Raw genomic sequence first — 15000 nt, 5'->3', positions numbered from 1 at the left:
GTTTCATTCGGTTTTCCAGCTATCTGGCAGGTGTGACATTCTCGGCAGAACATGCTAGTATCCTTTTGAAGTCCAGGCCAGAAAAAATACTTCATAATCTTCTCAACAGTCTTCCTGATTCCCATATGTCCAGATTCGTGTGCTAGTGCTACCACTTGCTTCCTCAATGGATATAGAATCAGAATTTTATGATATTCGTAGTGCAACTGTGAGGTTTTCGTACTGTTACACCTTTCAAATCTTCATACTGTCAATTTCCGTTTCAGCGCTGAATGACCTCATAGATTCTAACGCTTGGCCTTTGGCCTAAATTCTGTATTCTGTTTTCTATAAAAGCCTGGTTCACCTCACGTGCTGTGGGCAGAATGTTATCCCCCCAACCCCCCTTTCCAAAATTGTCTGCCTCAAAAGGTGCATTCCAAATGATATGCAAATAATACTAAAATTCCTTGGTCACAATACCCACTCCCCTCCCGAAACTGAAATTCCCCCATAGGGGGGATTCCCACCCCCTGGTTGAGAACCACTGTTGTAGTGCTTTAATTATTCTTGACTTAAATAGAACTAAATAACAACTGCACTCGTCTTTCTAAGGTATCAGTTGAGTGGTTAGTATTATTTCCAAACTGCCCCACCAAAAGACTCAAATATTTTTAATGAAATTATAGTGGTTGCAATAGTTGATGGTTACCAGAGTCGGCCAATCTAGCTGCAAAGTTTCAACGCTTCCAATGGAAAAACATCAAAGGCAAGTGATTTCTTATGAGGCAAAGGTTTCGTGACATTCCGAGGTCATATGACGTAATGCGATGAGCGAAGTTTAATATTTATTCATGTATGTAGAATGCTTTAGTTTTCTGAAAAGGAAACTTTTGTGCCGGCTTTGTCTGTCCGTCCGCACTTTCATCTGTCCGCACGTTTTCTGTCCGCCCTCAGTTCTTAAAAACTACGAAGGCTAGAGGGCTGCAAATTGCTATGTTGATCATCCACCCTCCAGTCATCAAACATACCGAATTGAAGCTCTCTAGCCTCAGTAATTTTTATTTTATTTAAGGTTAAAGTTAACCATAATCGTGCTTCTGGCAATGATATAGGACAGGCAACCACGGCCGGCTGAGAGTTTCAAGGGCCGCGGCTCATACAGCATTATACCAAGACCACCGAAAGATAGATCTATTTTCGGTGGCCTTGATTTTACGCTGTACAGAAAACTCGATTGTGCCGAAGAAACTAAGACGCATTTTTTACTTTTTTTTTTTTATAAATACACTTACCGAGGATGCAATAATAATGCTGAAACTAATGCTGTAAGGTCCGGTTATATTTCAGAAGCGGTAAGGAATCAACTGAACCAAAACGTGGGCGTTTAGTCACTTGGTTCAATGCGTGGTTTAATTATCCCGTCATTAAAATTCCATGCAGTTTTTGATGGAAGGAGCCAATTACAATCCACCATTTTTTTTCTTGTTTTCACTTTCATGTATCATTACCTCTGTTTTTCTGACCTTTATTAATATTTATATATGTACATTTACTTTGTTGATTTTTTTACTTTCTTATTCGTTGTTGCCTTCATGTATTTTAATTTTTTTTTTACATACCACCAATATAGAATAATATTTTGTCACGATTCCTCCAAGGCATAATTACGATGCTTTATTATTATTATTATTATTATTATTATTATTATTATTATTATTATTATTATTATTATTATTATTATTAGTGCTGTTGTTGTAGCATCAGCCTGACTCTCATTATCCCAATTTTGTTATTATATTCAGAAGAACAAAGCTAAGAGCGTTTGTGAGCGTTTATTGAAATTTAGGTTAAGAAAGCGAAGAGTTTTTATCAAATGGCAGTACTTACTTTTAGTTTTCTGTAAAAGAAAACTCTTGAGATGGCTTTGTCTGTCCGTCCGCCCTCAGATCTTAAAAACTACTAAGGCTAGAGGGCTGCAAATTGGTACGTTGATCATCCACCCTCCAATCATCAAACATGCCAGATTGCAACCCTCTAGCCTCAGTAGTTTTTATTTTGTTTAAGGTTAAGGTTAACCATGATCGCGCGTCTGGCACCGCTAGAGTCCAATTCCGGAGGTGTCGCCGACGTACCTTCACTTGAACGCATCTGGGGAACAACGGAGCGCTGCCCGTTCGTGGCTGAGAGTTTCATACTGCAGCACATCGAGAGTTTCATACAGCATTATACACTATACAGAATACTCGACTTTCGGCGCATTTTTTACTTGTTGTTGATGTAGTTAGTCCGTGAACTTGCCCCTGCATTTTATCTTATATGTTACCTCGTTATTATTCTTAGTTTAGTTTCCATAGGAGTTTGGTCAGTTTATAATATCTATGCAGGTTAGAGAAAATATTGTTGCCAACCTGGATTTAGGACAAACTTATTCAGCAAATATTAAAGTTTAGGAACATCATAGTTTTGCTTTAGGACTGTAAGTTAAGCGGATATGGCATGACCTAAATATTTAATTTGCGTCTAAAGCATCTCCTGTCTTCTTTATGTTTTGAAATATGATGCTTTTAACCAACATAAGAACACAGTTTTATTTTCATAGACTTCATTAAAACTGTGCTTGTCGTAGTCTTCGTCTTATCATTTTCCCGAAATTTATCATCCTGCCCACTCAACCTTTCCATCTTCCCAACAAAGGAAGGATATCTTACCACCCACTTAACTTTCTTCCCTTAACCAGAAAGGAAAGGAAGGGAAGTGGGGTGGGAGTAATAGCTGACTTTAAAAGCCTTCCTGTCCATATATGTCTCTTATCATCTTCTCAAGATTTCTCTTCACACTTCCTACTCTGCATTTTCTCCAGTATTTCGCTTGCTTTGCATTAATTCCTTTTGCTCACTGCCTTGTCATGTTGATTCCGTTATCTGTAGCAGTTATCAAGGTGGTAAGTCTAGGAGCCTGCGTCTAAGTCCTATACCTGTTCTGAGCTAACTATAAGGAGTCTGCGTGTAAGTCCTATACCTGTTATAAGTAACTATAAGGAGTCTGGGTCTAAGTCTTATATCTATGCTAAGTAACTATAAGGAGTCTGGGTCTAAGTCCTATACCTGTTCTAAGTAACTATAAGGAGTCTGGGTATAAGTCCTGTACCTGTTCTAAGTAACTATAAGGAGTCTGGGTCTAAGTCCTATACCTGTTCTAAGTAACTATAAGGAGTCTGTGTGTAAGTCTTATATCTGTGTTAAGTAACTATAATGAATCTGCGTGTAAGTCCCATACCCGTGCTAATACTTGTGTATCACCTTTACATTATTCGACATATTCTAGGCCTAGATATTCTCCCTCCCTCTGTAGGCCCTGCATTTTCCCTCAGAGGCAGAAGTCTCCCTTTCTCTCATAAAATTTCATTTTTGGGTCTGATTCACGGAATGATAACACCGCTCTCCGAATAAGTAACTCGATTCGGTCCTTTTTTTTTTTTCTCTGGATGTTACCAGCACGAGGGTTTGTTTGTGCAGGCCTCGGCTCAGATGGATTTCTCTCTCTCTCTCTCTCTCTCTCTCTCTCTCTCTCTCTCTCTCTCTCTCTCTCTCTCTCTCGTCTCCGTTTCTCATCGAAAATATTACTTTCCCTCGTTTTTTTGTCACCATTTCTCATCTGAAATTTTGCCCATTCTCTCTCTCTCTCTCTCTCTCTCTCTCTCTCTCTCTCTCTCTCTCTCTCTCTCCCCCTTGCTTCTCACCGTTTCTCATATAAGATTTTGCTCCTCTCTCTTTCCCCCTCAGTCTCTCTCTTTTTCTCTTGCTTTCGCACCGTCGTTTGTCATCTAAAATCTTACACCTCTCTCTCTCTCTCTCTCTCTCTCTGCTTGCTCCGTTACTCAATCCCTTATTGCGAAAGGCCTCGGCGCCTTTCAGTTTTAATTATTTATCATGCAGCCCTCCAGTTGAACCGACGGCATTGAAAGGCGGTTCCAGGCACGTAAACATGCCCGGCGCGATTAGCGATACCACTTCTGAATGGTTCTGGTTGGGATCGCTCGCTGAGAATCTCTCTCTTTTAATAATTGATTCTGGTTGATTTTGTTTGGGATCACTCACTGAGAATCTCTCTCTTTTAATTGTTGATTCTAGTTGATTCTGGTTGGGATCACTCGCCGAGAATCTCTCTTCTTTTAATAGTTGATTCTAGTTGATTCTGTTTGGGATCACTCGCTGAGGATCTCTCTCTTTTAGCAGTTGATTGTAGTTGACTCTGGTTGGGATCACTCGCTGAGAATCTCTCTCTTTTAATAGTTGATTCTGGTTGGGATCACTCGCTGAGAATCCCTATCTCTTATTAGTTGATTCTGGTTGGGAATCACTCGCTGAGACTCTCTCTCTTTTAATTGTTGATTCTGGTTAGGATCACTCACTGAGAATCTCTCTCTTTTAATAACTGATTCTGGTTAGGATCACTTGCTGAGAATCTCTCTCTTTTAATAGTTGATTCTGGTTGGGATCACTCGCTGAGAATCTCTCTCTTTTGATAGTTAATGCTAGTTGATTCTGGTTGGGATCACTCGCTGAGAATCTCTCTCTTTTAATAGTTAATGCTAGTTGATTCTGGTTGGGGTCACTCGCTGAGAATCGCTCTTTTTTAATAGTTAATTCTGGTTGATTCTGGTTGGGATCATTCGCTGAGAATCTCTCTTTTAATAGTTGATTCTGGTTGGGATCACTTGCTGAGAATCTCTCTCTTTTAATAGTTGATTGTGGTTGGGATCACTCGCTGAGAATCTCTCCTTTTAATAGTTAATGCTAGTTGATTCTGGTTGGGATCACTCGCTGAGAATCTCTCTCTTTTAATAGTTAATACATGTTGATTCTGGTTGGTATCATTTGTTGAGAATCTCACTCTTGGTTGATTCTGGTTGGAATCATTCGCTGAGAATCTCTCTCTTTTAATAGCTGAGTCTGGTTGGGATCACTTGCTGAGAATCTCTCTCTTTTATTAGTTTCCGGAATGTATTTTGTTCCCCGGGATATAATTCGTCCATGCTGGAAGAGAATCGTCCATGTATTTTTTTTTTAGTTGGAAGAGAATTTTCCGTGTTTTTTCCTCATAATTTGAAAACAATCTTAGAATCACTTACTTTTAATAGTTTCCGGAGTTTATTTCTTTCTTGGGATATCATTAATGTTTTGCCTGGCTAGAAAAGAATTGTTTATCTTTTTTTCGTAGTTGGAAGAGAAATTTTCTTGAATTTTTTCTTTGTTTTTTGCTCATAATTGGAAAATAATCGTAAATGTTTTCCAGTGTTGAAAAGAAACATTTGTCAAAGTTTGAAAGGATCGACCTTATTTTTTTTCCTTTGTTGGTAAAAGAAGTATCCTGTTTGTTTTTGCTGGGAAAAGAAAAGTCGACGTTTTTCGTTTCAGGGAAATAATATTCAGACTTTACATACCAGGAGAAATTCGTTTGTTTACAGCTAAGTTATTTTTTTATTTTTTCCTGAGTCATTTTATTCTCTCTCTCTCTCTCTCTCTCTCTCTCTCTCTCTCTCTCTCTCTCTCTCTCTCTCTCTCTCTCTTTCTCTCTATGTTTTGTGGATATGACTATGATGAATGTAAATAATGCGTAAATGATTTTCTGTTTTTGAAAATGATAAAATTCTCTCTCTCTCTCTCTCTCTCTCTCTCTCTCTCTCTCTCTCTCTCTCTCTCTCTCTCTCTGCTTTGTGGATATTACTATTAGTATAGATAATACGCAAAAATGTTTTAGTGTTTCCGAATATGACGAAAGCTTTCATAACATTTTGCAGGCTAACAGACGGTGAATAAGAAAAGCAGATGGTTTTATATTTAATCTGTTTAAGAAATCACAAAACTAATTCTTCATAATCGGATTAACTAGGGGGACATATAAACGATTTCGGTGGTGTTACCTGTCATAAGAAGTAATTATATTTCTTGATTTAGAGGGATATTGACTTTGTTATACCGGCTTGAGTGTATAAAGTCTCACGCGGTTAAATTATGCACAAAAAAATTAAGGCGTGAATGCACAGTGCATTTCATACAATAGGATCAATTAAAAACATGTCTACCCTCGTAGAAAAATGGTGATGAACTTTATTATTTCTTTCTAATGAAAACCATGTTCTTTGGAAGCTTTCATGTCGGTGGCCCCTGTGATCTTGTTCCATAGGAATAGGGTTCATCTTTTGAATAATAATAATAATAATAATAATAATAATAATAATAATAATAATAATAATAATAATAATAATAAAACTTCATCACCATGTCTGAGCAGGTAGACATGTTTTTATTTTATCCTACAGTATAAAATGCAATGTGCATCTACATTTAAGGTTTTTTCTGCGTTTAACCACAAGGACAATAAACATCTCTTTCGCTTGATGTTGTATGATTCATTGCCTAGAAACGTTTCTGTATAAAACTGTTATTGAACATGGTCAGTAAACGTTTATGTGTTAATGTTTATCCCTTAATGAGCAGAAGACTTTAGTCATTATGTTGACTGAGTCGTGTTAAAAAAAATGTGTCGGTAATGATGTTGTTGAGTCATGATTGAAAAGCTTTTCCGTTTCCGTCAAGTTTGGGTTCAAAGTTTGGCGGTTTTCTAGGAATCTCTTAAATGGAAGCGTGGTGATTTTTTTGTGTTATTACCAAGGCTCATGTGTGGATGCAGAATATTAGGCTGATTCACATTATAACATCACGTCACCAACACATCACGTCACGTCAAAGTACGTGAGAATTTCTTACATGTAATCAAATAGACTTATTCACACCATCACGTCACGTCATCATCAAGCACACGGTATCCACCGTCACTTTTCTTGGAAAGAATATTTTGATTTGACGTGACGGTGCTTATGCAAATTTCTTAACGCTAAATCTGTGAGGCGCCATGACCACTGGGAGGTTAGGGACGAACTGAACGGGATCGTGATGGATAGTGTGAATAGCAGGCACGGCTGATAGGACGGTGACGTGACTTGATGTGTCGGTGACTTGATGGTATAATGTGAATCAGAGGGAGAGAGGTAATTGAACTCATTTGGAATTATCGGAATAGTGAGTTGTTTCACCAGATTTATTTCGGAAATATGATGAAGAAGAAGATGGTTGATATTTTTAGGCATGAAATTTGAAAGTTTATCCCCTTTAAATTGTAAAAGCAACGACGAGTATCTAAAGTTTGAAGTTATATAGAACCTATTTTGAACAAGAAACAAAAAAAAAATTGATTATTGGGACGCTGTTGTGTATAGTTACAATATCAGTTACTCCTGAAAGAGACAGGATGAAAAAAAAAAAAAAAAAAACAGAAATTGAAAAGTGAAAGGTTGGCCAAGAAACTGCAAAAACAAAAAGTTAAGTCAAACTTATACTAGGAGCTATTTTTATGTTACGGAAAGTCTTACAGAACATTTCTTCTGCACTTTGTATGGTTAAAGTAATCTCTTGAAAATTTGTATTTAGTCCAGTCATTTTAGTCATATTTTAGTGAAATAAATGAAAAAAATCATAACAAGCTAAAATTTTGCACATGACTTCTTTAGACACTTAGAAATAACATATCAAAAGTCCCCATTGATCCACCTTGAGCTTTGTCCGCCATCTTGGAAAATGGCCGCCAAATTTCCTTTTTTTGCTTTTTTCATGAAAACGGTTAGTCTGACGAAAATGACTATTCAGTACATTATTAAAGCTCACCAAATTCTCTACAAAAGAGGTTTCATGCATATGTACTCTACAAGTGATAGTTTGCAAGCTATATCAAGCTTTTGCGAGCACAATATTTTAAATTCGTACTTTTTTCCACACCACCCATGAGGTAAAGTACGTAGGCGCGTTTTTTTTTAATGTGGTTTCCCCTTTAGGCCTAATCCATAACTATCTTGATACTCTCCTTGTCACATATACAATTTCTTACACTAAATCTGTGATCTTAACGATTTCCTTGGACGCTCTAGCGGCTCCACTGAAGTAGAAGTAGATGGTAAAACACTTGATTTTGCCGTACCTGAATTATTGACTGGTTCTTCACAGCTAATTTCCTGTTGGTTTGCATGACATATTTCTTCTGGTTCAACAGATTCTTCATGATCTTCATTGTCACTTTCATCAGTATCACGTGAGGGAGTCTTCAGTTCATCCATTAGTTCTTCCTCGGATTGGATTATAGAGTTTGAGCAAGAAACCCTCGACAACATACACATACGATGGAACATTTTAGACCCCTTTTACACAGCTGCAGTTCCGTACACAGTTCTTTGTGCATGTGCACGATATCAAATGTAGCAACTTCTCAGGTGCGGGTGGTAATTCTGTGGTGACAGGAACCAAGCCATCAGTGCCTTTTATCCATCCCCACTGCTCAGGGGGTAGTGGATTGCTCTGCCATAGTTGAACCTGATGGTACACACGAAGAAAATGTTGTTTTGATGCTTCTGCTGTTGGGGGAAGTCTTTCAGGTTTTACTTGCCTTTTACAACGTACTGTTGCTCTCCTAAAGCACTTCAATCGAAATGAATTTAGCTCAAATTCTTCATCAGGACCTCCATATAGGGCAATAAGTAACTTCTCTCCTGCATCAGCCACTGATCTCTGTGTTGATGTCTTGCTATTAAATACATCTACATGCTTTCTTAGTCTTTCTTTGTTCTGTAAAAGTCTGAATAGTTTAAGCTTCCCTTGTCCGAAGAGAGACGAAACTGTGTCACACCCACTGGCAGCATGAATGAAAAGAATGTAATCCTTTAGTGAACCAAGTGAAGCTTGTAGATCAGAAGAATTGTAGTGTCGGGCAGGCACTTTTCCACGACCAGGTTTCAAGAAAGTAATATTTCTGCTTTCTGGTGTCAGTGCAGTCAGAAGTATAAGAAGGTCAACATCTTCTCCAACAACAGCGATGGTGCTCTCAGAGTTCAAACACTCTCGTATAGCTGTCTGTATAATTAATAAATCTGCGTCATCAGGTGCTTGTTTCACCAAGATACCATTTTCAGCTAGTTTTCTGGACAACTGGCTGATAAATCGAGATTTGTTATGCTCATTTGATAGGAATTTTTCTTGACTAATGCATACTTTGGTGTTGGGGTAAAAAATCGTATCAGTAGTTTGCAATGTGCATGATCTGCGTTGTCTCTCTGCATACTTTGTACTAGATTTTGAGTCACCGTATCCATCAAACACAATGACTGCCTTTGTGTGGTAATACTGTTTGATGTATGGGATGTATGCCTCATAGACCTCATCATAAGTGAGTCCTTGAATGTGTGATGGCCACACAACACGATGAAGTAGAAAACCTCCATCTACAATGAAAACTGCTTCATCCAGATACTGAAATGTACTAGTACTCTTATCATTGAACACACTATACATTGCAGCTTTGTTGGTCTTTCTCATGCCCTGTTCAGTAAATAATGCAGGTGGCATTGGGGGCAAGCTCGTACTGAAAATAATCTTGCAGATCAGCAGTACTAGTGTCTAATGTATGTATTATTCTTTGAAACAGAAGAGTTGTATCAACAGGAACAATATCTTCTCGTATTGTGACACTTGAGTTTATTGTTGCCAGAGGTAACACACGGTTCTTGCGCTTCAATTTTACCTCACCGAAAGCTTGTCCAGTTATGGCATTCATAGACTCAATCCAATTTCATAGCTTTTGTAGCAGTTTATTTTATTATCACCAGTTATCCCAGTTGCAAGTGACATAATCTCCTTATTGTCTGGAAAGGGTGGATGAGACAGAAACCACTGCAAAATCTTTTCTGTATCTTCATTATCTCTCACAATCCTTAAAGGTCGTAGTTCAATGTGCTGTTCACTATACGAACTTCTCAATCCACAAAACTCCTCAACTTTGGTGCACATTTCACATGTATCTGGCATGCCAAGAATCCACCGACTCAATACACTATCGGTTATCCCTCGCCCATGTGTCAGCCCTCCTGAGGTCTTCATGGTCCTCATTAGCGTTTGTTCAACAGTAAGATCTGACCATAGACCAGCCCAATTCTTGTTTGAGCGCTGATTGTAAAAAATCCTTTCTTTGTAAACTTGACAAAATCTTCATCAGGCATATGCTGGTGTAAATCATGCATATCTTGCAAGTATAGGTGGCACGATTTTGCATAAACTAAGTGACCAGCTGCATGAAAGTAAGGTATAAACTCTTGAACACACAGTAGGTGTAATTCCCAATTTCCTAGTCTTTCAGCCTCTATATAGTGTAGCATCACAGTCACCATCTGGAAATATTGTATCCAAAGCATTGCTGTTTTGCCCCTTAAGGCAACTTCTTGCACATGAGTGTTAAATTTCTTTACAATGCTATTTATGATAGCCGATTTCTTTACTGATGTTGCAGTCAATGTTTTGTTATCATACTGCTGAAGCATGGACTGAACCTCTTGTTTATCCTCATCAGAAATGGTTGCACCATCTAAAAGAAGGTGGCCCAATGCAGCATATGTTAACAGATGTGCTCGAAGGGCTCTGGCAAAGCTGTGTCCTGTCATCATTTTGTCTGTAGATTTAGGTGCATAAACTGTCTCCCACACTTCTTTAATCCACTACCGGCCATGATGTACCCAATAGAACCCATAAATGACATTAAGAGATGAAAACCACCTAGTCGCACGAAAACATTACCTAAATTCAAACTGTCAAAAGTAACACATGTCACACTCTTACTCGCTTTTCTACATGAATCAGATGCAAAATGTAACACGCTGTTTATTGCATCAGAAGAGGTAGCCTTTAAATCAAGGAAAGGCAAGAAGCGAATGGACGTCGTATCAAAGTCCTCGCTATTATTGATAGCATCCATAAATCCATTCCAGTGTGGAATATCCTTAAATTTCATCCACTTCCCACTCAACCATAGCAAATGACAAGATGACGCTGTAATTTTTTCACTAGGATTTGATGTAAGTTTCTTTAGATCCTCAATTTCAATCCTTTTCAGTCCACTTTCACTATAACTTGTGAAGGGTTTCACTGTTATAGATGAACACGAAGAAATTTCTCTAGTAGATGGCATTTTTTCAGTCTTTCAATTACTTCTGGTTTGATCATTGAGCCTGCTGGTGTTACACATTCAATGCCTCCCATGCAGTGAAATGTGTGAAACCCATCTATTGTGTGCACATCAAAATCTGCATTATCAAAACAAACTGCATGAAACTATCAGGCAAAATATTAGGAGGGGTAGTTTTCATACAAGATGCTTCAAAGAGTTGTGCTTCATTATATCCAGTAGAGAATCCCAGTTTATGTAAAATATGTACCAGGAGTCTTGATCCAAATTTCCTGTGTACGTAAACAGCTACTCCGAGTAGGATCGGAGAGACAGATGTTCTTGGACGGACTGCTTGTAGGATTGAATGAGCTATAGCAGAGCATACCCTCTGTTTGTTGTCTGTATCTCCCTTTCCTCCTTTTTCAATTATTTCATGTAATAAAACTTGAAGAGAATCAGGTATGTTGTTTTCAACATTATTAAAGAGTCCCTCAGGAGAAGGATAGTTGCTGGAGTCACACCTTTGACTTGATGTCCTCTTTAATAATAGCTGCTGCAGTTCTAACAATCCTCATTCGCTCTTCTTTCTCACTATGGAGTTTTTCATTATACCAAGAATTACATAGCAATTTATCTCCTGATTTGCGGAAACATACAATGGGAATCTTTCTTTGGAGGGTAGTTATGATAACATCATTTCCATACTTTTCTTGTAATTTGGTTTTCAGATAGCTTCCACTTGTCCTGCAAGATTGGTTCTGATGCATCACATCTAACAATTCCTGCAAAGTAAATTGACAGTCATCACTGTCTTCCATATATGAGCAAACTTTCTCTAAGCCAGTTTCTGTATCTTCATCATCGGGTCGTCCACGTTTACTTGACGGATTTAAGTGTTGCTTCGAAAAAACTTGGAGCTACATGACCTATGGTATCTTGCTTCTTCTGCAACCAAACAATGAACACCAACTATAATTGCTTTTACTTTTTGTCCCAGTCATCATTACGATTGATGCATTTATCCAGCATATTTTTTTCCAAAGTCTAAGGTCATTACTCTACTAACTACTTGCCGTCTATGGAGAGGTTTTTCTTTTCCTCTTTTTCACAGCACTCTTGAAAACAAAATATACACTTTTTCTTGAAATCAAACACAGGTTCTTTTGATCTAATTTTCTGTTTAATAGGTGACCCTGTTTCCTCCTGGTCAGTTGTATCTTTTTTATAAGCTGCTTTTATACTCTTTTCTCTAGTATAGTCTTTTCTGCATTTTATGTGTACTTGAATAGTTGATAAATTAACCCACTTTTGCCACTTATCATCTCCTCTTTTCTTACTTGCTTCAACAAGTGTCGACATACCTTTCTTAACACAAACATTTTCACTTTCTATTAAGCGTTCTTCAAAGTACACATAATTCACTTTGATCTGTGGTTCCTTCCATTTTTAAAGTATATTCTGAAATGAAAACAAAACAAAAAAGATAACCATTTAGAAAATACTATAGTGCAAAAAAAAAAAAAAAAAAAAAAAAAATAGCCAAGTATCAGATCAAAAGCAAGTGAATAGCCTAAATTCACATGGGCATGCTCACACAATTTAATATGGTTACAAAACCGAGAATATCATTAAAACTATCATTCATAGCAAAAATATGCATTGAACATCTTTTGTAGAAAATATTATGGTGAACAATAATGTATAAGGCAGTTATTTTCCTAAGATCAATGGTTTCCATGGAAATAGCGAAAAACTTAAATTTGGCGGCCATTTTCCAAGATGGCGGACGAAGCTCAGGGTGGACGGATGGGGACTTTTGATATGTTATTTCTAATTGTCTGTAGAAAACATTCTCCAATTTTCAGCTTGTTATGAATTTTTTCATTTTTTTTTCCTAATTTGACTGGACTAATTGTTGCTGTAGGTCATAAAGCTGTAGATTTTGTATCTATAAAACTATATGAAGGTATGGTTTGGGCACTAGATTATATTACATGATCGTTTTAAAAACGAAGGTCATGATATTTCGAAAAAGTTAGTTCATATTAAATTTTAATTTCTTCAGTTTATTTCCCAAATAGCAGTAAACTTAGCCGGGTGTTTCATACAGAAACTGGTTCAGATAAGAGAGATAAATGCCAAACCCATGATTATTACAAAAGAGGGTTTTGGATCTGTTATCGATCCAGCTTATGAACTACTGTACTTTAACTTGAAAAGATCAGTCTTTTACCCTTCTTGAGAATGTCATTCAACTGACAAGGGATACATATATTACTTGAAAGCACTGGAGTTTGTACTCAAACACCGATGTCTCTGTTGAATGATTGATTGATTATAGCTACTGAAACTGGCGGCACAACACCTAGGTTATTGACGCCGTAATAAATAAAAAAGGAAATTAATAAATAGATAAATAAATAACTTAAAACAATATATATATATATATATATATATATATATATATATATATATATATATATATATATATATAAATATATGTGTGTGTGTATACACATACACACACACACACACACACACATATATATATATATATATATATATATATATATATATATACTGTTTAATCATATCTATTCACATATACTATCTATACATGCACATATTGCATATGTGTACAATTTAAAATTTATTATCATTAAAAGTCTGCGAAAATAACAATTTCCAGAGTATTGGTGTCTCAGAATTTATTACCGTGAACATAAATTATGGAACTTGTTCGGTCAGTAGAAGCAGGTTATGTGGCTCCCGATGTTTCGTGATGAAATAGCAGATACTTTTCTTGATCGTGGGTTTTCAGAGCGATAGAGGTACTGTCCTCTGGGAAATCAATCTGCAGCGTGTTGTAGTGGTAGGGAATCTCTCCCCAAAACTTTAAACTTCAATTTGTTAGCATCCTACAGAACCTGATTTTTCGGATTATCCTAAGGCTCTTCGTATCCCCCCTCAACCCCCTCCCTCCCAAAGGACTGAGGAATTCTGGGAATTAGTAAGACCATTCACTCTCTCACTCTGGTGGCTCTCCGGCCTCTTGGTGGCCCATGGCCGCTTGCACCGGACCTCTCTCCACGTTCCCTTATTGAGCACTACATCTCTCCAGTTATTCTCAGGATCCTCCACTCCCAGTTCTCTTAGATCTCTTAACACTATCTTTCCGTATCATCCTCGGTCTTCCCACTGGTCCTCTCCCTTCTACTGATCCTTCCATCACCACTTTAGGCATTCTGTCCTCTTCCATTCTAACCACATATCCTGCCCAAAGTATTCTCTGCAATCTTATATAACCAGTTACTAGCTGTTTTCTGGTTAAATCTCTTATTTTTTCATTGTGTCTTCTTGTCCAAGCACCTTCATTTATATCGTAAATGGGACCTGTTATTCTAAATTAGTAAGAACCACCCCCCCAAAAGGAAATAAAATAAGTTGATAGTTACTTAGACTCTTAAGTTACTGAGCTGGAATATTGAAATTCAAAGGCTACTTTCAGGTGCAGTAACAAAGTTATTTTCAAGAAGCTTTCTTACTCCAGCTCTTCCCTTGAAGGACTTAGTCAAGAAATGAGTTCTTGCCAATATTCTATCCTGTTCCCTTTCTGCAAGGAGGTAGTGCCATTACCTGAGGTTCTTTACAGCGTTCCTTCGGCCCCTAGCTGCAACCCCTTTCATTCCTTTTACTGTACCCCCATTCATATTATCTTTCTTCCATCTTACTCTCCAACCTCTCCTAAGAATTGATTCACAGTGCAACTGCGAGGTTTTCCTTCTGTTAAACCTTTAAAACCTCCTTTGCTCTCAATTTCCCTTTCAGCACTGAATGACCTCATAGGTCCCAGCGCTTGGTTTTTGGGCTAAGTTTTATATTCTAGTTCCAATTCATCTATCCCCATTTTCCATGATTTTCTTAGCCTTCCTACAGGTCCTCATTCCGCTCCTTCCGTATTTACTGCACTTTAGA

At 37.5% G+C, this 15000-nt stretch overlaps 2 protein-coding genes across 3 annotated transcripts in view; one reads left to right on the top strand and one right to left on the bottom strand.

The window, feature by feature from the left end:
• The window catches only part of LOC136838923 (104 kDa microneme/rhoptry antigen-like), a 45337-nt gene extending 37185 nt beyond the window's left edge, over positions 1-8152 (bottom strand). Inside the window, exon 1 of the mRNA XM_067104615.1 lies at positions 8017-8152. Within this exon, the coding sequence (XP_066960716.1) occupies positions 8017-8152 (136 nt within the window). The remainder of the gene's footprint in view (positions 1-8016) is intronic.
• The window catches only part of LOC136838729 (uncharacterized), a 249377-nt gene that overhangs the window by 57323 nt on the left and 177054 nt on the right, over positions 1-15000 (top strand). The window lies entirely within an intron of this gene.

The sequence above is a fragment of the Macrobrachium rosenbergii genome, chromosome 5 (assembly GCF_040412425.1).
Source record: "Macrobrachium rosenbergii isolate ZJJX-2024 chromosome 5, ASM4041242v1, whole genome shotgun sequence".
Taxonomy (NCBI): domain Eukaryota; kingdom Metazoa; phylum Arthropoda; class Malacostraca; order Decapoda; family Palaemonidae; genus Macrobrachium; species Macrobrachium rosenbergii.
The sequence above is the reverse complement of the archived record's forward strand: the minus strand, read 5'-3'. Positions and strand labels throughout refer to the sequence as shown.